This window comes from Rhinolophus ferrumequinum, chromosome 3 (assembly GCF_004115265.2).
Source record: "Rhinolophus ferrumequinum isolate MPI-CBG mRhiFer1 chromosome 3, mRhiFer1_v1.p, whole genome shotgun sequence".
Taxonomy (NCBI): domain Eukaryota; kingdom Metazoa; phylum Chordata; class Mammalia; order Chiroptera; family Rhinolophidae; genus Rhinolophus; species Rhinolophus ferrumequinum.
In genome coordinates, this window is record NC_046286.1 from 2053866 (window position 1) to 2077035 (window position 23170).

General features: G+C 49.4%; 3 protein-coding genes across 5 annotated transcripts; 2 read left to right on the plus strand and 1 right to left on the minus strand.

The window, feature by feature from the left end:
* Positions 1-627: 627 nt before the first annotated feature.
* ATP6V1G2 (ATPase H+ transporting V1 subunit G2) lies at positions 628-2944 on the minus strand. The gene is made up of 3 exons (XM_033103658.1): positions 2576-2944; positions 2206-2306; positions 628-1730 (listed from the first exon to the last, which is right to left on the minus strand). The coding sequence occupies exons 1-3, from the start codon at positions 2655-2657 to the stop codon at positions 1557-1559; spliced, it is 357 nt and encodes a 118-aa protein (XP_032959549.1). The 5' UTR covers positions 2658-2944; the 3' UTR covers positions 628-1556.
* A 1-nt stretch (position 2945) lies between these two features.
* On the plus strand, positions 2946-12565 carry NFKBIL1 (NFKB inhibitor like 1). Of its 2 annotated transcripts, XM_033103654.1 has the most exons (5): positions 3160-3834; positions 4224-4500; positions 10264-10485; positions 10629-11228; positions 12211-12565. In XM_033103654.1, the coding sequence occupies exons 1-4, from the start codon at positions 3778-3780 to the stop codon at positions 11213-11215; spliced, it is 1143 nt and encodes a 380-aa protein (XP_032959545.1). In that variant the 5' UTR covers positions 3160-3777; the 3' UTR covers positions 11216-11228; positions 12211-12565. The 2 variants fall into 2 exon arrangements, with proteins under 2 accessions (XP_032959546.1, XP_032959545.1); XM_033103655.1 differs by lacking the exon at positions 3160-3834 and adding an exon at positions 2946-3081 and having other exon boundaries at positions 10629-12565.
* An 8370-nt stretch (positions 12566-20935) lies between these two features.
* Positions 20936-22898, plus strand: LTA (lymphotoxin alpha). 2 transcript variants are annotated; one of them, XM_033103657.1, is made up of 4 exons: positions 20936-21056; positions 21453-21560; positions 21647-21752; positions 21992-22898. In XM_033103657.1, exons 2-4 carry the CDS (start codon positions 21462-21464, stop codon positions 22402-22404), a joined length of 618 nt encoding a protein of 205 aa, XP_032959548.1. In that variant the 5' UTR covers positions 20936-21056; positions 21453-21461; the 3' UTR covers positions 22405-22898. The 2 variants fall into 2 exon arrangements, with proteins under 2 accessions (XP_032959548.1, XP_032959547.1); XM_033103656.1 differs by lacking the exon at positions 20936-21056 and adding an exon at positions 21060-21172.
* Positions 22899-23170: the final 272 nt, after the last annotated feature.

Consider the following 23170-nt stretch of genomic DNA (forward strand, 5'->3'; position numbering starts at 1 on the left):
ACAACTAGACTGAGAAATAACGGCTTGAACTGGGGGGGAGGGCGGGGAGGCAGAAGAAGGGGGGGGTGGAAACAAACAAAAAAGAAAAAAAAAACAACTGCTTCATTGACACATTTGGACTTTACTTCCTCCTTGTAGTTTTCACCTCCATCATGTGGAACTAACCAATCCCTGTTAACCTAGCCAGCAATCCTTTATTTGTATGGAAGAATTGCACTTTGTGGTTTTTGCCTTTATAAAACCTACCTTTCTTTGTTCTCTCAGAGAGCAGTTTGAGTTGTTACCTGAATCTGCATCTATCAGAGTGGAGTGCAGTCCTGTTGCTCAAAAACATGCCTTTTGTTCTTTATTACAGTCTGAGCCTCTTCTTTGGTTAACAACGGTAAGGGACAGAGTGCTTGTTCCCACACCCCAGCTTTTCTGTACAGTTGCCATCTGTAGTCAAGTTCCCAAACCAGGAATCACTATATGTGTCTCACTTTCGAGAAATAATAATGTATCATTTCTGTTTCTTCAACAAGTTTCAAAGGACAGTCATTTTGGGTGTTTAGGAATACGTAAACAAGACACAAGAGAGTGACTGAAAATGAGAAATAAGGAAGTAAAAGGAGGATGCTTCAACCCATCAATTGATTTGCCCATAGCGATTTTATTGACACTTTCTTATTGTTACAAAGGAAATCCATGCATATGAAGGGACACAGCATCACTTCAGATCTCAGGAAGCAGTAAGCATCTAATGGGTCTTTGGGGAAATAAGAAAAGGGAGCAATCCAAATAAAAGAAAGACCAACTTAAGAGACAAAAGAGAGGCTAAGAAATGCAACCTTTTCCTGGAATCACAGTAGATCATCATTTCATTTCTTCAGAGATCATAAGGTCTCTGGGAAAAGAGAAGTGGGAAGAACCAATTCTTCTGAACCAATTACTTGGGTCACAGAATGAATAAAATTAGAGAACCACAGACAGAAGTGAGGAAATAGCTGTGTCTAGGTTTTGGCACGTGGGCAGGGGGTGGTAATTATATCACAGGGTTTCCATTAACTGGATCACAGCTACTACATGCCAGAAACCATACTAGGCTCTTCATGGAATAATTCCTAATCATTACAACAACGTGAAAAGGTAGACATTATTATTCCAGCCTCACAGAGGAGGACAGTGAGGCTACAGGTTAAGTAGCTTGTCCTGGTTGCACAGCCAACAAATGGCAGGGTCAGGAGAAGGACCCAAGTCTGCAAAGCTCTGGAGTCAGGATGTTTTCTACATCCCTACTTCTTCATGCTACAAATTTCACAGAGGGGTTGGGTGAGGGTAACTTAGGTGTTTACAAGGTCCTATAAAAGTTAATAAATAAATAAATATATAAATAAATAAGGAGATTCAGGTCTGAGTAGAATGCCTATAAATTTCACAGGAGAATTATTGGGTCCTGCCTCCTAGAATTTCTAGGGAATGGAAAGGAGAGTGGGACTTTTATGGTGGGAGGTGATTCTGATTTGGAGACTTCTTTGAGGGAGGGAACTGGCAGTAGGAGTCAGGCCCCAGGGTGGGTCCTAGGCAGCAATCCGGTAGTTGGGGTGGACCTGGGGCCTGACGTCGCAGACCATGCCAAGAAGCTGGGCCAGGACACGTTCACGGTTTTTCTGCTGGGAGCTCTGCATGCCCTGCACCTGGCGCCTTGTAGCCTGCTCCACTTCGGTGGACAGGTTCCCCTGGGAGCCCATGGCCTGGGGTGGGGGTGGGGGGAAAAGGGGGAAGAGAGAAAGAAACAGAAACAGAGAAAGGGTCCAGGCGTGTGGAGGGAAAGATCCTGGAGCAAGGCCACCCCCATCCCACAGAAATACCTAGACACCAAAGAGGGCAACACAATCCCCTCTCATCTAAGACCCGACATTCAACTTCATCCTAAAACAGACTGTACAATCCCCACCATCTCACCACCTATGACCAGTGAACTCTGCCCTCCACCCCAAATGTCATCATCCTCCATACAGACTGTGGCAATTCTCCCACAAGCTGTACAAGTCCTTCAAAACGCCCAGATTTTCTTACATATCACAAAGCTTGAGCAATGTCATCATCCCCACTGGGATCCCCTTCTGTCCTTCACCACCTTACTTTCTTGTAGAATCACCCTGCACACACCTCACCAGATGCCCCCCCACTTGCATCCTGGGGTGCCATCCCAACCCCCCGACTCACCGCCTGCTGCTTGCTCTGGAATTCCTGCTCTCGCTCTCTGCGGTACTGCTCCACTTCCATCTGTGCCTCCTCCTTTGCCTGCTTCAGACGCCGGGCCTTCCCTGGAGGCGAAAGGACAGGGGGTGGGGGTGAACTCCCCCACAAAATGTGATAGTAGGGGTCAGTCCTTTCCAGAAAGTTATTCTGCCTTCTCTCAGCCAACCAGGTGCTAGATTCTAACATCCACCCATTTCTTCCCTCCTATTCAGCCACCCCAGGCCCTCAACCCTCTCTCCACCAGTCTTGGGTTTTCCTAAGGACTCAAATGTTTGCTGTCCACCCTCTCCCAATTTCCTTTCCAGACTCCTAAGGGAGGAAGAATGAGACTCACTCTTTCTGGCATCTGCCACCTTCTCAGCCGCCCGTTTCTCGGCTTGCAGGAGCTGCTGGATACCCTGCGATTGACTGGCCATTTCTGCCGTCACGGCAGATGCTGTTTCCGATGCTACCAAGATACCAAATGGCGCCCACCCCACCCCACCCCCCACCGCCTACTGCTCCTCCTTTTCCAGCTCGTTGCTGCAGTCTTCCACTACCCCTGGGTCTTAGTGCTCCCCTTTTCGCTCAGCCGCCTGCACCGGGTGTCTCCCCCAAACTGATCCTCCCAATCAATGATGGCTGGTGGCTGATGCTCCTCTCCCACCTCTCACTCTTGCAGTACCGAGAAGGGCCGCTTGGGGGCAGCAGAGACCAGCCCAAAGCTGCCCGCAAAAGGCAAACGGCAGAGCAGGTGCCGGGCTTTCCCAGTCGGAAGGTCTACTCTAGTAGTCGGGGCAGGGGCGAAGAGAAGAGTATTTGGGAGAGGAGACAAAGAGGGGTTGAGGATGGGATGAGAAGGTAAGGAAGTCATCAAGGCGTGGTGCGATGGGAAAAGAGTATGCTGGGCTTCTCTTAGTTCTTCCAACGTCTCTTCCCTACGTTTTTCTTTCTCCCTCTCGTTTCCATCTTTTTCTACATCTTTCCCAAGTCCAAATCTCTGCATCTATCTCACTTGCCTTGTCTACGGTTGTTTCCTTATATGTTTTCAGGCCTGCACTTTCTCTTTTTTGATTCACTGTTCTTGACATTACTGCGGGGATTTTTTTCATTTTCACTGTGATTGTTATCGTGTCTTTATCTGCCGTTCTCTCTCTCATCTTTTCGTCTCTCACTGAACCATTCCTCTCTTCCCAGTTGAGGGAGGCGGGGATAACCCTCCAAATCTCCCTCCTTTCTTCTCGTCCTTGCCTCTGCTCCTTTGCCTCGTGTATCCTCCGGTCTTCCGGTTTCAGACGGATCCTTTATCTTAAGTTCTCTACTTTTCCGGGCGGAGGCCAGACCGCGGGAGCAACCCCTCGCCCCGCCTCCTCGGAGAGTAACGACATCCGGTAACGCCCCCAGTTCATTTCCGTTCTTTACCTCCGACTCGGCGTTCGCCGTTTCCGTCAGCCTAGAGTGTCTCCGCCTTCCTGCCTTCATTCCTCCGAGCGTCCTAAGCACAGGCCTCGGATCTACTGCTCTGGGGGCATTTAGGGGGGCGGGGGGACAGGTCTGATGAGTAACCCCTCCCCCAAGGTCCCAGAGGGAGAAGCCTCTACATCTGTCTGCCGGGTACATTATATTCAATTCCTAGATCATTATTTGAAATTATCCATGACTTTTTTTAAATTCAAAGTTCTCTTGATAAAAGATTTCCCCATGGGTCTCTCTTCATCTTTATCCAAGTCCTTTATATTTAAAATAGGGCTAATGAGCTGCATAGTGGTCATTTATCCTTTTCTAAAAATTTTACATTAAAAAATTAAATCTGTGGCCCCAGCACCCCTCAAAATCTTTTCAAACCTATCATCTGGTAAGGGATGAGGGTTAGGACAGGCCTCATCTCTTGCTAAGGATGTAAGAAACGGGAACCCAAAGGAGGATCAGAGGGAATGTCAGCGATGGAGGGAGAGGAACTGGCCAAAGCGGGGGTCCTGACTGATGCTGTTTTTTCCCTTCAGCCCAAGAGTTCCATGGCCTCCACTTCCCGCCGCCAACGCCGAGAGCGTCGCTTCCGTCGTTACTTGTCTGCAGGTCGGCTGGTCCGGGCCCAGGCCCTCCTCCAGCGACACCCAGGCCTTGATGTAGATGCTGGGCAGCCCCCGCCACTGCACCGGGCCTGTGCCCGCCACAATGCCCCCGCCTTGTGCCTGCTTCTTCGGCTTGGGGCTGACCCTGCCCACCAGGACCGCCACGGGGACACGGCGCTGCACGCTGCTGCCCGCCAGGGCCCTGATGGTGAGTCTGCCTGGTGGGGAACAGGGCCATGAGCAACTGACGGGGTCTGAGATGAAGGCCAGCAGTTGAAAAATAAGCTAGTTATTTGGTCCTGGGACGTAGGGAGGTAGTTGACCAAGTTGATATGTGGCTATCGTTTGTGCCCTTACGTTACTGAGCTACCACTGTCTGAAGAGCCCAACCTTCCAAAAACAGCAACTGGTCTTCAAATTTCATATCTTTCTAGGTTAGTAGCTACTTTATCTCTTACTGGTTGTTTGCCTGTAGGGCAAAAAGTAGCATAGAGGGTAGGCTCTGGAGTTACCATAGATTGCCTAATTAAATCCCAGCTCCACATTTAATAGCTGGGTATTCCTGGGCAAGTCACCAAGCTTCCTCCAGGCGTGGTTTGCCCACATGCAAAATTAAATAATAACAACCCTTGCTATGTGTTAGGCACTTCTCACATACTAACTCATGTCATCCTCACAACAACCCTATGAGCTTATAAGTTTTGATATTAGCCCCCGTTTCCCAGGTGAGGAAACAGCACAGAGAAGGTAAGTAATTTGCCAAAGTGGCAGAGCAGGGATTATAACCCAGATAGCTTACCTAGAGCACCCATGCTCTTAGCAAGCGTGATCCTGTGTGATACATTAGAGAATTAGCAGTGCCTGTGCTCAAAGCACCCACGCTCTGATGTGTTTCAGGAACCAGCTGAAACAGCCACAGAGCACCTGGCCGTGGTAAGTGCTCAGTACAGGCTGTCCATTGTTGTTCCTGTTCCTGTATCAACAGTTCCATACTCCCTTACCCACAATTCCGAAACTCAAAAACACATTTTTTATCCGTCTGCTACCAAACTCATTTGGTGATGGAACCTAACCCGAACTAAAGTGAGGCTATCTGTGATTTGTTTTTATCCTGATGTCAGTGTTCAGACATTTCACTGCAGAAACATTCATGTGTGTGGTTACTGGGGCTGCCCAGGTCCTCCTGGGCTACCCGATACATAGTGTATGTATTTTGAGATCAGCTCTATCAAATCCCCAAACATCTGAGTCCTGAAAAACATTGGAGGGTTTCAGGTAGGGCCCTGTTGGTACTGTAGTGACAGTGGAGGCAGGTATAACCCTCCTTAGGAAAATAAAAGGTGAGACCTTTCCCCTTCTGGAGATTTCCCTTCTAGAGCGAGAACATTAGAAGAGAACCTCTAGGTTGGGATGAACAACCTTTAGTCAAGTAGATAGCTGCTATTACCATTCCCCAGCTCCGCAACTATACACAGGAACCCAAAGCCTCCCCAAGATAGTAAAAAAATGCCCTTTTCTTTAGTTCCCCTTAGCATAAGCGAGGTAGGCTGGCACACTTGGATTTTTTTTTTTTTAACTTAAAAGCAGAGAGGAGGTTTACAAAGTGCAAGCATCTAATTCAACAACTGACATTGTAGTTAGCAAGATCAGAATACTCTGCGGCAGCCCTCAGCCCTCACCCACATTCCAGCCCTGCGCTTACCGGGCTCTGTGACACACACGTGCAGCTTACCCTCGCTGAACCTGATTTCCCTCTAAAATGGAGGTTGTGGCCAGTCAACAAGGCAAGCACTTGGTGCAGTTTGGCACTAACTAGATAAGTAGTGATATTTTTATTCTTACGTTATTCAATCAATGCTATTTCAATAACAAAAACGTCCCTCATAATATGGTTAGAGCTTCCTTCATTGTATTGAATTCTAAGAAGCATGCTAGATTGATATTATTATCTCACAGATGAGGAAAGCAGGACCTAGAAGGTTCAGGAACTTTCTGAAACCTCCCTGCTGACAGTTCATTGTCTTCCAAAGGCGGATCCGCACTCAGGTCACTCCCAAGCCCTGTGTCCTCTTAGGCCTTACTTTCTCCTGGTCTCTGGCAGCCCTGCCACCAGGTGGCCTTCTAACTCCTTGGTAGAAAGGCCCATCTCCTTCAGTTGCCAGCTGCTTCAGAAACCACTAACCCTTAAAATGCAAATATTTTCTTTGAACAGATGATCTAGGATCCCCTGAGGAGGGGGTGTTCCCCTCTGCTCCCAGGTTAGGCCTGAGGGATTTGTCAGTTCCTGCTAGGTTGGCTGGGCTGTTGGCATACCCGGTGATATGCCAGTGTGTGACCCCTCCTTTGGACTGTCGGTAACTTCTCATGGGGACTGGTCTTAGATGTCAGAGACCCCTGTGTAAAAACACTTTAGTCAGACAAGGACCATTCTCTACATACAGCGAGAATTAGTGAACACTGAGAAACGGGCTCATTTTCTCAGTTTTCGCAAAAAGAATCAAGTCCAAAGCCAGCTTGGTATTATTTTAATGTAACATTCACTGCACTTGTGCTCTGTGCCAGCACAGTACCAGACACGCACCATTCATTACCCACTTTGATCTGCACGGGAGACGTAGGCTGTGGCCCCGTTTTCCAGGTGACTGAGCCATCCGGTCTGTGTTCCATTTGCGTTTCCAACCTTACCTCCCATGACACACCCACAGATCTGCGGCTCCAGCTACGTACTCTGTCTTCAGTGACCCCAAGTGTGTTTGTCACAAGCCTGCCTGTCCCTTGACTGTTGCCTTCCCTTCTGCCTGATTTCCACTTTGCGAAGTTACCATCCCTTCCCAGCCCAACTAAGCCCCACCTCCTCCGGAAGCCTTCTCTGACCACCTGCCCACTGTTACCTTTTCTTCTCTGCACCTGCCTCAGTCAGTTGTCACTCAATAGAAGCTGATATTGGCATTTTTAAGAAGTGTTGTAACAGTTAGTGTGAACATCCCTTAAAGGCAGAAATCATCTCGTTATGGGGAGGGGAAGAGCAGTGCTTCCATCACTAAGACAAAGTACATGTTTACTCCACAAAATGTTTTTTCATATTTATTTTTCCCAATATAGAAGTACAACATATACCTATTAAAGAACGTTGGGAAAAGTTGATCTATACTGTTAAATTGATCATAAGATTGGCATTTCAAATCACTGAAGGGAGGTGAACTATTTAATATGGGAACATTTGGTTCACCCGAGAAAAATAGAGTCCTCCCTCACACCCGACTTAAAAGTAAATTACAGCAGATTAAATACCTAAATATGACAGGAAGGGTGCATACCAAATCCATGAGAGGGCTTCCCCTAGGGGGAATAAAACTTGGAAGGCAGTATCAAAGAAATCTTTGGCTTATCTATTATGGCTTTATTTCTTTAAAATAAAATGATGTAAAAATTACAATATATTAACTTACACTGTGGTAGGAATAGGGGTGCTCATTGTACTTTACTTTGTACTTTTTTGAATTTTTTAGATTTCTAAAAATAAAAATACAGCAGAAAAAACACAAGGGAATATTTTTATAATCTTGGAGTGGTGACAAGCCTTCCTAAAAATGAAATGAAGTCAAAGCTATAAAAGCTACTGATACAGATTTAACTACATAAAAAAAATTTTAAATGGGAGAAAATATTTACAATAAATATAAAAGACACAAAGAGTTGATATCTATGTTATATGAAGAACTTTCATATCTACATATATTAATATAATTTTCGGGGGGAAAGTAGACAAAGAACATGAACGAGTTATTCCCATGAAACATAAAGAGCCAACAAGCATATGAAGAAAAAAATTTCATAATTAAAATCGTTTTATTAATCTATCAGATGGGCAAAATTAAAAGGTTGGTGAGACTCAATTTTGGTAAAGGATGACACAGGCACTCGTATTCTTGGAAGGGGTGCATGTTGGCACAAACTTGAGAGCAGTTTGGCAAATCGCATATGTTCTTTGACTCAGAAATTCCACTTCTAAGAATCTACCCCACAGAAACACTGTAGAGTCCAAAAGACATATGTGTGAAGCTGAACATTTTTGGAAACAAAGTCTGTTGATTGAGGGTAGGGAGATTTGTTTGTTTCATACACACAGTGGAACACTACACAGTCATAAAAAAGCATGAGGTAGACTGTGTACTCCTGTGGAAAAATATAAATGAGATGTTAAGGGAAAAAAGCAAGTTGCCACACAATACGTATAGTATGATCACATATCAATGAAAAAAAATTATCTCGTATGCATTTACCAAAACAGGACTGGAAGGGACCAGAGCAAACTGTTAACAGTGATTAAATGTATTCTCATTCTTTCAAAAGAAAGGAAAATTTCATGTTAGTTTTATCCCTTTCGCATTAAAATATCAAATAAGATTAGGGGAAAGCCACCCATAATCCAAACACCCAGAGGCTAGAATTTTACTCATTTTCTTCCAGTCTGTTTTTTTCAGCCATAGGATTTGGTCTCTTTTTTTACATAGTTCAGATCCCATGTACAGTTTTGTAGTAAGCTTTTTATACACACAAGCATTTTTATTGTCTATTTATTCCGAGTTATATTTTACTTATGTTTTATAGTGCAAGGCCTTACTCCTTAAAACCTATGAACTTGAAAACTTCCCGTGTAAGCCTGAGTACCCACTCACCCTCACACCTGCCATGAACCCTGGTAGAGAGTAAGCAGTTGAAAGACAGGACCAAGTTACTTGCTGGGTGGGACAAGTTGGGAGAGCTTGTGCCAGGTCACATGGTACTAAAGAGAAGTGTCCCCTCCCTTCGTCCTGATGTGATTGGGTTGGGTGGCACTCAGGTGTGCCAGGAGATGGGTGGGGGGCAGTGGGCCTTGGCCAGACAAGGGTGGGCCCATTCTGTCTTCCTGCCTTCCTGGCAATGACAGGATAATCCTTCCCCTGCCCCATCCTTTTGCCCTATAGCTAGTACTTTCTGGTACCACGATAAAGATTTAAGGACTGCCGGCCCAGCCCATTTCCTCCTACCCTGGGGGAGAAAGTAGGTCTACAGGAAGAGAGGGTGCCTTGGCGGGTGGGCGTGGCCAGGAGGAAGGTGGTGGGTTGGCCTCCAAGTGAGCAGCATGGCACTCAGCTGACAATGCAGCAGATGTAGTGAGGTCAGGGCAGGAAGAGGGGAGCTCAGCAACGTCAGGCCCTCTTCTGTTTCCCCAGCCTCTTGTCCGACAGCCCCTGGGTGGGACCCTCTGGCTCAGCCCCTCTCTCCCCCTAGGTCAGCCAACCCCTGGGTGGGACCCTCTGGCTCAGCCCCTCTCCCCCCAGGTCAGCAGTTATTTGGAAAGTCCTTATTCCACTACGGGGAGTATTCCTGTGGTTCAAACTCATTGGTGGTCTGGAGCCTCTATCTCCCCACCCACACCCAGCATGCCCTGGGTAAGGCCAGCTGAGGGAAATTCCCCCTGAAAATATTTATTTTATGCAATTTATTGAAAAGTGATATAAAAAGATTCCTATTATATGTTTGTATATTTATAATGGTGCAGAGTAGAATGTTCAGATATTTTACCAGTCTGAAGTATGGTTTTGGGTGAGAAATACAATAAGCGGTACAAAGTAACAATAATTTTAAGCCAAAAATGGGATACATTGTCAAGAGCTTTTTGCCGTTGCCCTGGGTGGCTGGAGGCAGGCTGGAAAATGTCATTTGACATAGTAGAAGTCCCAGGACACTGAAACAGTTTGTAGGGACACAGGTCAGAACATTTTAAAGTACCACCCTTACCGTGCATGTGGTAAACTATCAGTACTTGTCAGTGACAGTGGTTTCTTAACACCCAGGAGGCATCCACTGGGCAGCCCTTTCATTGCTCTAAGGCCAAGGGAGGGAGTGACCAGCAGGATCCAAGGTGGCTCCCCGCCGAGGGCTGGGAGCCCCGGCTAACTCCTGCTCACTGCTCTCCCACCTGCAGCCTACACGGACTTCTTCCTGCCACTGCTGAGTCGCTGTCCGTCTGCCATGGGAATCAAGAATAAGGATGGGGAGACCCCGGGGCAAATTCTGGGCTGGGGACCCCCCTGGGATTCTGCTGATGAGGAGGAAGAAGATGAGACCTCCAGGGAGCGCGAATGGAGGCAGAAGCTGCAGGGAGAGCTGGAAGACGAGTGGCAGGAGGTCATGGGCAGGTTTGCAGGTGAGAAAACCATTCCCATCCACAGCTGCCCTCCCTGTAGGCTGCTTTCCCACACCCACCACACAAATGCTGCCACCGCTTCTCTTGCCCGGTCACCTCCTCGCGGCCTCTCCCCGACCACCCTGTCCTGCCCTCCCAAACAGACGACGCTTCCCAAGAGGCCCAGGAACCCGAGTCCTTCGCAGCCTGGTCAGATCGCCTGGCCCGGGAACATGCCCAGAAGCGCCAGCGGCAGCAGCATGGAGCAGGGGGAGCCTGCCGACCCCCACAGGCTGAGGGCTCCAGTCACAGCTGGCGGCAGCAGGAGGAGGAGCAGCGCCTCTTTCGAGAGCGAGCCAGGGCCAAGGAGGAGGAACTGCGTGAGAGCCGAGCCAGGAGGGAGCAGGAGGCTTCCTCGGACCCAGGGCTGGAGCCCAGGGCTGGGCCCAGGGCAGAGCCCCCCAGAGGAGCAGCCAGGGGCAGCCTCTGGCGCTTTGGCGATGTGCCCTGGCCCTGCCCTGGGGGAGGGGACCCGGAGGCCATGGCTGCAGCCCTGGTGGCGAGGGGCCCCCCCTTGGAGGAGCAGGGGGCTCTGAGGAGGTACTTGAGAGTCCAGCAGGTTCGCTGGCATCCTGACCGTTTCCTACAGCGCTTCCGAAGCCAGATTGAGACCTGGGAGCTGGGCCGCGTTATGGGAGCTGTGACAGCCCTTTCACAGGCCCTGAATCGCCATGCGGAGGCCCTCAAGTGACTTCAGGGACAGGGTGAGAAAGGCGGGGAATGCAGCCTTGGGGCAGGGCAGTAGGAAGGGCAGGGTCCAAATGGGGAAGAAGAAGAGAATGACAAGGGGACCCGCTGCCCTGCAGAGGATATGTGGTGGGAGTGAAACTTGTGATGAGCGGGGTGGCGAGGGAAGGACCAGCCACCACCACTGCTCCTTCCTAGTAAGACCTGCCACTTCCTAATAAGACCTGGTTCCTCAGCTCCTAGCGTCTCCTCTGCCTTTTTCCATTGCTGTGGTTTTCATCACCCATGACATCTCCTTTCCCGCCCCGCCTGCCAGAACCCACAGCTCCTACACACCTGTGACACGCACGCACACACTGCCATGTGCCCTCAGCAGCCCCCGCTTGCCACGAAGGCCCAGTTTGCCCTCTAGTCTCTCTCTACTCCCTATGCTGGGCTCCCCTCCATTCTGCAATCTGTGGCTGGAGAGAGAAATGTGAACAGAGGCAAAAAAGGGAACAAAACCAGTTTCCCTCCCCGCCCCGCTCCCCTGTCAGAACCACATCCTCCTCCCCACTTAACACCCCCTTCCCCCAACACAGGGCTTTCCCTTTGCTGAGTCACTGAATGATCTGAGTTGGGGGCAGCTGGAGCTGGGGGGGCCACAGGAGGTTGTGGGAGGTCAGGGGTGGAAGCAGAATGGATGCAGCAAAAGCCCTGTGAGGGAGTAGAATCTCGGTTGCTAAAATTAGGAGCAGGGGAAGTAGGTGGAAAGGGCCAAATTATGTAACCTGGGTTGTCTGTTCTTGGGCAACCAGGGATCCACACCCCAGGCCATCACTCCCCTCTAGCTTCTCAGTCCTATCTCTCCTCCAGGGCCCTGAGGCATAGAGCAAAGAAATAAAATGGAGTCACTATAGTTGAGCAGCTAAATGACTAAAATCAAGTAGGTTGAGGTATGAAGACACAATTCTATTGTTGGTTTAACTAGCTTGGGAACATAAACTTTGAATCTTCCAGTCCTGTGTCAATGCCTGGGCGTACATCAGCCCTCCAGATAACCCTGATTACCCTCGAAGGACTCCATATACGTTCACCTGACGTCCATTAACCAGACCACTGGGTAAAACCAGACCAGGTGCTCATCTTCCAGACCACCTGGCATCTGTCATCCAGACTGCCCGGCATCTGACTGATACTGTCCTGGACCAATCCGGAGGCTAAGGACGCAGGACTGATTATTCTCAAGAATGCACTTTTTACTATAAGAACTCTTAACCTTTCTTTGGAACACTTTGGGTTTTTGCCTAGTGTGATTTCCGTTGGCAAACCCTAAAACCCTTGAATAAATCTTTATCATTTGTTTCTAACCAAAGCCTCTAGACTCTTTTCCAGTTCATTCCACAGCCCCAATTCTGAGCTCCCTCCATCCAGCACTGCCCCCATCCCAAATCTGTGTTTTGTCTCCAGGCAGACAGGCCTGGCCTTCCAGGTAAACATCTCCTTTTCCTTAGTGGTGGAGGGAGAGGTCTGGGGTTCCCACTGAGGATGGAAGGGTGCCACCCCACTATTCATACTCAGTGCTCACACTCCAGCACCACGGACTGGGACAGGAAGTAGTGGACAGTAGCAAACCCCACTGCCGTCCCCCAAGGCACAACAGGGAACTTGCAGAAAAGAAAGGGCAGGACTGAAAGTATAGGCAAGAGGTGGCATGTGCAGTCTGCACACGTATACATCAAAGAAAGTCACGAATCAGAAGCTTATTTTTCAGGTGTGGAGCCCCGGTCTACACAGGAGAACCCCAGGAATGGAGGTGGAGGGCATTGGAGAACGGGGTGGGGGGCAGCCTCTGGGAGCACAGGAACATGAGGTGAGCATGAGCCCCTCAGAGAAGACAGAAAGCTGAGGCCCGAGGCCTCCAAGGACCAGCCCTATGTTCGGGGGGCAGGAGGAAGAAGGGCTGGTGAGAAAGATCCTGTGAGAGGAAGCTGCTGTGATTCAGAGAAAAGGCTGAGCTCTGAACAACTCAGGCGTCCGGTTCCTCTAACAAGCCAGAGATTTCGGAAGTGGCATGCAAAGGGCTCAGGTTTGGAGTGCGAGAGAGTTGGGGTTATGATCCCTAAGCTGGGGGTTGACAGGTCAGCAGCAGAAAACTTGGGTGTCCAAGTTTGCTCCTCCAGCCAGGAGATTTTTCTGATTTTTAAGCACATCACTTCCCCTTTGCAAGAGTTTCATAAAGCCAAAGCAAAATAAGCCGTGATACCTGGCCCCCCAGACCTCCCTCTTTTCAACGTCCCTCCCTGGTGTCTGGCCCCCAGCCCTGTTGGGGGTTCCCCTGAGATGAGGGCTGTTCACTTTCTCTGACCACACGGTTTCCGCTTCTGTGTCTCTTGTTTCCTAGGCTGATAAAAATACTGAGCCCTAGAGGCCCCAGCTTCCTCTGACCCCCTGGGGCTAGGCAGCAGGCATCCTGTCCACCACAGTGGGGGCAGGGAGGGGGCCCAGGGATCCCCAAGGGGTGACTCAGTGCCTACCATGAAACACTGGGGAGGTAGTAGGTGCATATCTGCTCTCTAGAGCTGGAGCGAGGAATCCGTTCTCAGCGACACATGGTTGGGAAGGAGACTGGTGAGATGGAGGAGGGTCAATGTAGGGATTAGAGTCCGGGCGGGACTGGGTTAAGTTAGGAAAAGGACCCTGAGGGACTCTATTCAGTGCAGTTCAACCAAACATCAAGTAGCCCAAAGATAAATTCAAACTTTGCTTCAAGTTTCCAGTCCCGTAGGAGAGGCAGGCCCATTCCCACGTAACCATGCTGAGTGAAGGTTAGAGCGGCGCTGCGGGTACCCAAGAGGAGAGATGGGTTCCACATGTAGGCACCAGGGCCTCTGCGGGGGGCGGGGCGGGCATCGGAGCTCGCTGACCAATGGGCAGGATTTCTGTGAGCAGAGATGGATGGAGGGCTCCGCGCGGGTAACTGAAATGGCTTGAGCAGAGGCGGGGAGTGTCCCAAGGTGGATGAAGCAGGTGTAAGTGAAGCAGGTCTGTTGATGGACCATGGAATGCAAAGGTAATGTCACCCGTGTGCAGTGGCAGTGTGACGACTGTGAAGAGTGAGAACAGGAGAACACCGCAGAAGTACAGACACAGAACGAGGAAGAAAACTGTTTTGAACACCTACTATGTGTTCACCATGTCAAGCTCCTTTCCTAACATCAGCAACCCTGCCAACAACTGTCCAAAAGGTGGGGGGTGGGACTCCATTGTACAGATGAGGAAACCGAGGGTCATAAACTTCCTGTACCTTCCTTAAGGCCACACAGCTAGCCAGTAATGGAATCAGCATTAAGCTCTTAGTCCAAAACTTGTGTACTTTCTACTTAGTGCCCAACAACTCCAAATGGCATTAAAACAGGGAACCGATTTTATGAACTCTGAGAGGGTAAGTCAGGACACGACGACTGATCGGGGGTGGGAGGAGGGAAGAGGAGTGCTGGGGACTGCAAGTTTTGAGCCGAGGGGATTGGGAAGATAATGATGCCTAAAACCAAGGGGGTGCATGGCTGCGGGGACTTTCAATTTCAGACTTTCAATCAATAAACTTTAATTCAGCAGCTGATAGGAACAGTGTGCCCTGCTAGACAACGAGTAGAAATAAAGTCACTGTCCTCAGCACTTGCAGTCCAATCAGACAATTTACAAGTATACATTTAACAACTACACCTGCTTAGGGGAGTAAAGTGCCCAGAGAAGGCCTGTGGAGTTAGAGGTGCTAGCACACCACTCAGGTGGAGATTTCCAGCTAGCAGGTGTGGAGGTCGAGAGGAAAGTTTGGGCTGGAGAGAGAGATTTGGGTATCACTCCTCTCCCAATGGAGGATAAGCCTCTGAGTAGACAGGATTCCCAAAAGACAGGGTGACCAGAGGGGCCCTGAGGATGATCAAAGGAAGAGGAACCAAAAAAGGAGAGAGGTCGGTGGACAGTGACAGAAGTAGGGCGGGGGGGGGGGGGTGCGTGCCAAGCAGAGCCTGGGCAGCCATGATGATGCTTCAAAGGCGTCTAGTAGGTGAGGGTGGAAAAGATCCTTTGGGTTCAGTAACTAGATGATTACAAATTTCAAGAAAACAGTTTCCACTTACGAGAGGGGCAGAAATCACTCTACATAGGTTGAGGAATGAGTGGGAGGTGAGGAAAGAGAGATAGTGGGTACAAAGTCACAGAATGGTGAATACGGAAGATAACTAAGAATTGTCTCTAGTTCAACCCACGAATTTGACAGACGAGGAAAATTTTACCAGTTCCCAAAAAAAGTAGTTAAGGGGGTTAGTCTCTTGAAACATGACACAGGAGAGGAAGATGAGAGATGGAATGGACATTTGAGGGAGAAAGAGTCCAGAGAAGGATTTTTTATTTTCAAGAAAAAAACTTGAATATGTAAAGTGTGCATGAAGAGAGAAAGATACTGAAAACACAGGAACGAGGGAAAAGAATATAGTAAAGACAGTGGAAGTGGAATAGAGTACAAAGGATCAGCCTTGGAGAGAAGGGAGAGTACTTCTCTGAATCAAGAAGAAAGAATAGAGCAAACATAAAGTGAATGGAAAAGAAGGAATTAAGGAGCTCTACCTTAGATGGGCTTAAGCTCAGAAAAATAGATGCCAACATCATCAAAGGAGAGTGAAGAGGTGGAGTGGAAAGTCCTGGAAACTTAGCACATCACCTGCAGGACGACAGGGAATCGACGAGAAGGACTAAGAAACACTGAGGGCTGTCAGGGTAGCTGCTCAGGATTAGCAGCAGGCCTCTGATGGTGACATGATCCTGCAATGCCTGGCAGCCTGGAAGAAAGACTCAAGGAGACCACTGAGTTTACCCAAATCAAATTGTTCAAGGTCATGGTAGAACATCAGGTAGGTAAGTGATTCTGAAGTTGAAGCACTGAGAGGCCAGAGTGTGAGACTCATCTGTGTGGTTTGAAGTCTCTGAAGATGGTGGTGGGGGATGAGATATGGAGAAAAACTGAGCTAGATAGTCAAGTTGTTAAGACTGTGATGGAGATGTTGGTGGAGAAGATTGTGTTGTGTAGACAGAAAGAGCACGGCAAACGCAAAAGGCATGGGATTCAAGAGAGGAGAAGGAGGTCATGATGGTGCAGGGGGAGGGGGAAGAGTGGCCTCTCCTATGCCCCCTGCCCAGTGATGGGGCAGAAGCAAGCTTCACCAAAGAGGGAAGGAGCATCGTAAGGAGAAATCCAGCTTCCAAGTGCCAGAGGAAGATGCTGCTAAAATTGAAACAAATGATTCGAATATAAGAGGAGTTTCACTAATCCTGGGAGGCTTAATCCCAGTGAGAGTTCAGGAGAAGACAAAGTCTTTTTGAGGGTTTTGCTTCTGGAATTTACAATGGAAGACACAGTGTTTATTATGAGAAACATAAACCCCTGACAGGGATCTTAGGGGGGTGCACAAGATGAGGTATCTCTTCCAGTTCCGTGGCTGCAAACACCTACTTCTTGCTGACAGCTCCTAATGTTGTCTTTAGCTCTGAACTTGCCTCTGAAATCCAGACTCATATATCCAGCTACCAAGTGACATCTCCACTTGGATGTCTGTCCAATGGATTAAGACTTAACATATCCAAAATTGAACTTCTGGTTCTCCGACCCCTTAAAATTCTCTATCTCTCCCAGTCTCCCCATCTTCCACCCCTACCCCCCATCCGTCGAATCCATCATCTTGTCCTGTCAATTCTACCCTTGAAATATATCCCAAATTTGTTTACTTTTCTCCATCTTCATGGCTGCCACCATCTTCTCTCCAGGATTATGGCAACTGCCTCCTAACTGGTGTCCCTGCTCTCAGTTTTGCCTCCTACACTCCAGTCTAAACACAGGAGCCATAATAATCTTTCAAAAACATATTAATAAATCCAATCACCTCCACCTCACACCTCTCTCTCTCTCTCTCTCTCTCTCTCTCTCTCTCTCTCTCTCTCTCTCTCTCATACACACACACACACACACACACACACACACACACACACACACACACTGACACCCTCCAGAGATTCCCATGGTTGAATAAAACCCAGATGCTTTGCCCTACACGGGGCCTGGCCCTGCTCTCCTCTCTGACCTCACATCCCACCCCGCTCCACCTCGTTCTCTCCTCCAGCCTCCTGCTCCCTTCTGCTCCTCGACAGCCCTAGCGGGTGGCTACCTTCTGGCCCACACAGTAGCTGTTCCCTTCGCCTAGAATGCTTCTCCTCCTAACCTTCACCTGGTCACTTCTCATGTGAGTCTCAGCGTCATTACCACTTACTCAGAGAGGACTTTCCTGACCTCCGGGTCTAAAGCAGTCCCTGCCACTCTTATCACAGGTCCTGTCTTTCTTCCTCACAGCGCTGCTTACTGACTTCTCAGGGTGTCGCTATCCGCCTCGCCTCACTAGGATGTACGCTCCGTGAGCGTCTGACATGTGTGCCACCATATCCCTCCAGCCAGACACTTACTAAATGGAGGGTTTGGTGAATAACCGGGTAAAACAGGCTAAAGCTCAACTTTGGTTTGTGGCTCACATTGGACTCACATTTAGAGTCAGGTTTAACGCCAGGGTTAGGAATGGCGATCTGTTGGTTTCAAAATTAGTTCTAGAGACAGGGTTGGGTTACTTTAGAGGGTAAGTTTGTTTTGTAGTTCATTTATTGGGATGTGTTTCGATTTGCTGTTGGAGTTGAGTTTGAGTTGTGATTTGGGTTGAGGTTAAATTTTGCTTAGGGTCAAAGTTGGTATTAAATCCCAATTTTGGTTTTGAGGCTAAGTTTGGCTTTGAAGCTAATGTCATTTCAGCCTCATCAGAGGCCTCAGAGATTTCACTAGTTTCTCCACAGAGACCACTGTGGAGACTGTATTTCCCTGAGTTTGGGGCACAAGACTCCAGTCAGCACCACTCCCACTCAGGGAAAGCCCCAAACCAACTGCTGGCCACCCCAAGAAAGAAACCGAATTTCACACAACCTCCGAAACTGAGATTGAAACCAAGATTGGCCCCTCTCAAGGAGCACCCTTCAGCACCTCACACACCCATGACATCGAGCCTCAGCCTAGTTCTTGCCCTTCCTTCCTCTCTGTATCTCATGTCTCCCCATCACTCCTTCTCACCTTCCCCTTTTTGTCCCTCAACACCCCAGTCTTTCTCTCTGACCTCAGCTTCTCCCTTTCTCTGTTTCTCACTGTTAATTGCAACTCCTTTTAATATTTTTATATAGCTAAGGTCTCTGTCCATCAGCTCCTACTATTAGAGAGGCAGAAAGAGACAACAGGAAGAAAAAAGGACCCCCAGAGAAAGAGGGACACGGAGAAAAGGAAAGGAGCAGGGACCGAGAGGGAAACCAACAATGACACAAGAGACAGTGAGGTTAAAAGAATAAGAAGCCAAGATACAGACCAAGATATTGAAAAGTGGCATTTATGACTACTCCTTTTCCTTCATCACATCTGATCAACCACCAACACCTGTATATTTTGTCTAGAAATTCTCTCCTCCCTTCCATTCTCTTGCTCCTGCCTCAGTATAAATGTAGGCTCTTGTCACCTACTTGCTAGGTTATTGCAAAACCCTCCTAACTGGTCTCCACACTTGTGGTTTCCCCTCCAGCCCTCCCACTCCCATACTCCAACCCACTCTTCTTGTAGCTGCCAGACTCATTTTTCTAATATACCAATCTGGGTAGAGCCCTCTCTCACTTAAAAAACCTGGCAGCTCTCTATTATAATTAGAAAGAAATACAAACTTCTGTTCTTGGTTTCAAACCTCCAGAATGTGTTCTCAGCGTACCTCCAAGCCTCATCTCTTTTCCTTCGATTTGCACCCAATTGCACATCTCAGCACACTTCATACTATCTTTTACTTTCAGTCTTTGCACATACTGTTCCCTCCGTCTGGGATACTCCTCCCCATCTTTGCCTCAGTACTTAATGCCTGTATCACCTCTCCCCCAAGTCCAGTGGCTTTTCTCTGGGCTGCCATAAGACCACTGCCATGGAACTTATCACTCTTTATTGTAATTATCTGATAACTTTCCTGCCTCCCACACTGGTCTTTGAGGTCAGGAGACTGTCTTTCACATCTGTATCCTGAAAGCCTTGTGCAAGGTATCAACAAATGTTTGTGGAATAGACAGAAAGCTGAAGAGATGGAATGAGAATGAAAATAAGTAAGAAATAAGACCGGTAAGGCATGGGTGACAAAGTGGCAGGGCTTCAAGTAGGGGAGGAAAACAGGAGAAACAGCCCTTACACATCCTGAATGCTCCTTAGGAGCCACAGGACGCCAAGGCCCCCAGGGACTTTGGGCCAGAGGAGAGCAGCAATGTGCCTAATGCCACAGAGGGAGGGATTCAGCCTCCACCACCATCATCAGCGTCAGCTCCAAAACCCTCCAGATGAGAGCGTAACATTAGTAAGAGTAATCATTGTTTTCTCAATCTCATGTTACACAAATAAAATCATCTTTAGAAACCTTTCTTTTTTTTAAACCTGCAACTTACAAGCTAAGTAAAAACTGGCTCATGTTCAAGAATGTGCATATCAAACCAGAAACAAACCAAATGCTCATCAACAGAAGAACAGATAAATAGAGCATATTCACACAATAGAATATTACATCACCATGAAAAAAAACCACTACGGATAACACGCAGCCGTCCCGATGGCGCTCAAACACAACGCTGCGTGAAAGAAGGCAAACGCAAGTGAGCACATTCTGTGTGATTCCATTTATCTGAAGTTCAAAAGCAGTAAGAACTGATCTCTGGTGATAGAGGTCAGAAAGTGGTTGGTTATCTTTGGAGGCTATCAGCTGGGAGGGGGCATGACAGAACCTTCTGGAGACCTGAAAAATATGCTGAGCTGGGTGTTGGCTACATGGCTATAAACAGATGGACAAGTTCATCAGGCTGTCCTCTTAGATGTGCAGCTCACTGCCTCTAAGTCACACATCAAATAACGAGGGGGTCCTTAATTGTTTTAAAACAGTGTATTGACTCCACAAATGGAGCTTCAAGTCAAGTGGCTTAGCTACCACTTCCTTGATCCTGGAATGTGTTTGGGGTTCTGTAAATCTGATCTGCGGGGGCCACTGAAGGTCAGGATGAGGAGGAGGGCATCCTTCAGGAGTGAGATGCAGCCTTATCACACATGAGAGCACGGCATCATCTCTGGGTGGGGGGACCCTAACACTCACCTTCCAAACCAGGACACTTTTAGGGGGGGCCCTGGGAATATTTTCACCAGGACAACACGCATAAACCATGATGTCCCAGGCAAGGGGATATACAATGAAACTTCTTGATCTGAAACCTACCAGACAACCTGGAAAGCATACATACTGGGACAAGTGTGACTCGAGCCAGTTTGGACAGGACTGGGGTTACGAGGAGGAAACAGGCACAGAAAGAACCCTGTAATCAGCCAAGGGTGCCGAGGTATTATATATAATCGCTCTTCAGGGAACCAAGTCTCTAGCCCACACCCCAGCTGCTGGCCCCCATCCCGTCTCCCCCGAATTCACTGTCCCTTCCCTGGAACTCCTAAGGCTAACCCCACTCCCTAGCCCTCCCAGCCCACAATTCCTCTGACCCCACACCTTTTCCCAGAACTCAGTCGTCTGAGCCCCCAGCCTGCGGTTCTCTCCTAGGCCTCAGCCTTTCCTGCCTTCGGCTGAAACAGCAGCATCTTCTAAGCCCTGGGGGCTTCCCCGGGCCCCAGCCCCGGCCTAGAACCCGCCTGCTGCCTGCCACGCTGCCACTGCCGCTTCCTCTATAAAGGGACCCAAGCGTCCGGGGCCAGGGGCCCCACACAGCAGGTGAGACTCCAGCCCCGTCTCTTTGGGCTGCCCCGGTGGTGGACTCTCTCCCCGGTCTTCAGCCCCTGGGCCTGTGCTCGGCCCCTCCTACACCTTCTGCCTGGGCCTGGGCCTTGGTGGGTTTGGTTTTGGTTTGTTCCCTTCTCTCCGCCTCTCCACCTGTCAGTCTCTTTCTCTCTGTCTCTGTCACACGTTCTCTGCCCTGATACCTCTCTGTTCCCTTCCCGTTTCTGTTTGTCTGTCTGTCTCCCCCTGCTCACCTCGGGATTTCCCTGACTGCATCTTGTCCCCTTCTCTGTCTGTCACCATGTCTCGTGGTGGCTGTCTCCTCAGGCAGGGGGCCTGTCTTCCGCAGCGTGCCCCGCCCCGACCCGCTCACCGGCTCTCTCCCTGCAGGTTCTCCCCATGACACCACCTGGACGTCTCTATCTCCTGAGGGTGTGTGGCACCCCCCTCCTCCTCCTCCTTCTGGGGCTGCTGCTGGCCCTGCCGCCTGAGGCCCAGGTGAGGCAGCAGGAAAATGAGGGGTGCAGGATGGCCCAGCCAAACCTTGGGCCCTAGAGGCCACTCTCAACTCTGTTCTCCCCTAGGGGCTCCCTGGTATTGGCTTCTCACCCTCAGCTGCCCGGATTGCCCATCAGCACCCCCAGAAGCACTTCGCACAGGGCACCCTCAAACCTGCCGCTCACCTTGTTGGTAAACATCCGCCCGCCCTCCCAGACACGTAGCCTCCAGCCCTCCTACCGCTTCCCTTCAGGGACCCAAGTGTCTACCTACTCCATCTCTCCCACCACTTTCCCCACCCTCCAAAACAGAGGCTCCCACTCCCTCCTGCCCTCCCAACCATCTCCCAGGAACGCAGTCTAGCACCTGCTGTTCAAACCTCTTGTCCCCAGGCGCTTGACCAACCCCCCCAACCCAATGGCTCTTCCTAGGAGACCCCGGCTCCCAGAACTCGCTGCGCTGGAGAGCAAACACGGATCGTGCCTTCCTCCGCCATGGCTTCTCTTTGAGCAACAATTCCCTCCTGGTCCCCACCAGTGGCCTCTACTTCGTCTACTCCCAGGTGGTCTTCTCCGGGGAAGGCTGCTTCCCCAAGGCCACCCCCAACCCTCTCTACCTGGCCCATGAGGTCCAGCTCTTCTCCTCCCAGTACCCCTTCCACGTGTCTCTCCTCAGCGCTCAGAAGTCCGTGTGCCCAGGGCCTCAGGGACCGTGGGTGCACTCGGTGTACCAAGGAGCTGTGTTCCTGCTCAGCCAGGGAGACCAGCTCTCCACTCACACAGATGGCATTTACCATCTGCTCCTCAGTCCCACTAGTGTCTTCTTTGGAGCCTTTGCTCTGTAGAAAATCCAGAAAGCAAAAATTGGTTTCAAGGCCTTCTCCCCATTTTGCCTCCATCTTGACCATTTCAAGGGTCACCACACCGTTCCTTTGACCATTCCAACAGTCTCAAGTCTCCCCACTCACATCGCCTGGAGCTTCCAAAGAAGGATCCCAGGCAACCCAGGAGACCCACCTCCTGAACCGCCCAAATGCTCAGCTGAGGACTTCAGGCTGCCTGAAGATGCCCACCCAGAGTTCTTCCTCTGTGCTGCCAGTCCAGGGGGCCTAGCCCTGGACATGCAGAGGGAGCAGACCTGTGGAGAGTTTGGGTGGATGGCTTGAGGCAGGGAAGGGGATTATTTATGAAGGAAAAATTAAATTATTTATTTATGGAGAATGGAGAGAAGAGAATAATAGAGGAACATCAGAAAAGAGAGATAATGTGCCCAAGAGATGAAGATGAGAGGGCATTGGCACAGAGATGACCTATCGAGAAAGAAAACTAGTGGGTCTGAGGGACCGAGGGGCTCTAGAAGGAAGTGAAAGTCTCCGAAGAACGAGCCACTGCTTGACTAGACACCCCACGAGGCAATGTCTGCACCCTCGATGAAGCCCAATAAACCATTTTTCTCTGAAATGCTGTCTGCCTATGTCTGTCTGTCTGGGAGGGGAGAATTTCCCAGGTCTCTCTAAGAAATGGAGGGAGGACAGAGGCCTCAGAGCTGCAGGAACTATGGGTGTATAAGGGAATAAAGGGCCTAAGGAGCTCCGGGTGGGAGATGTAGCA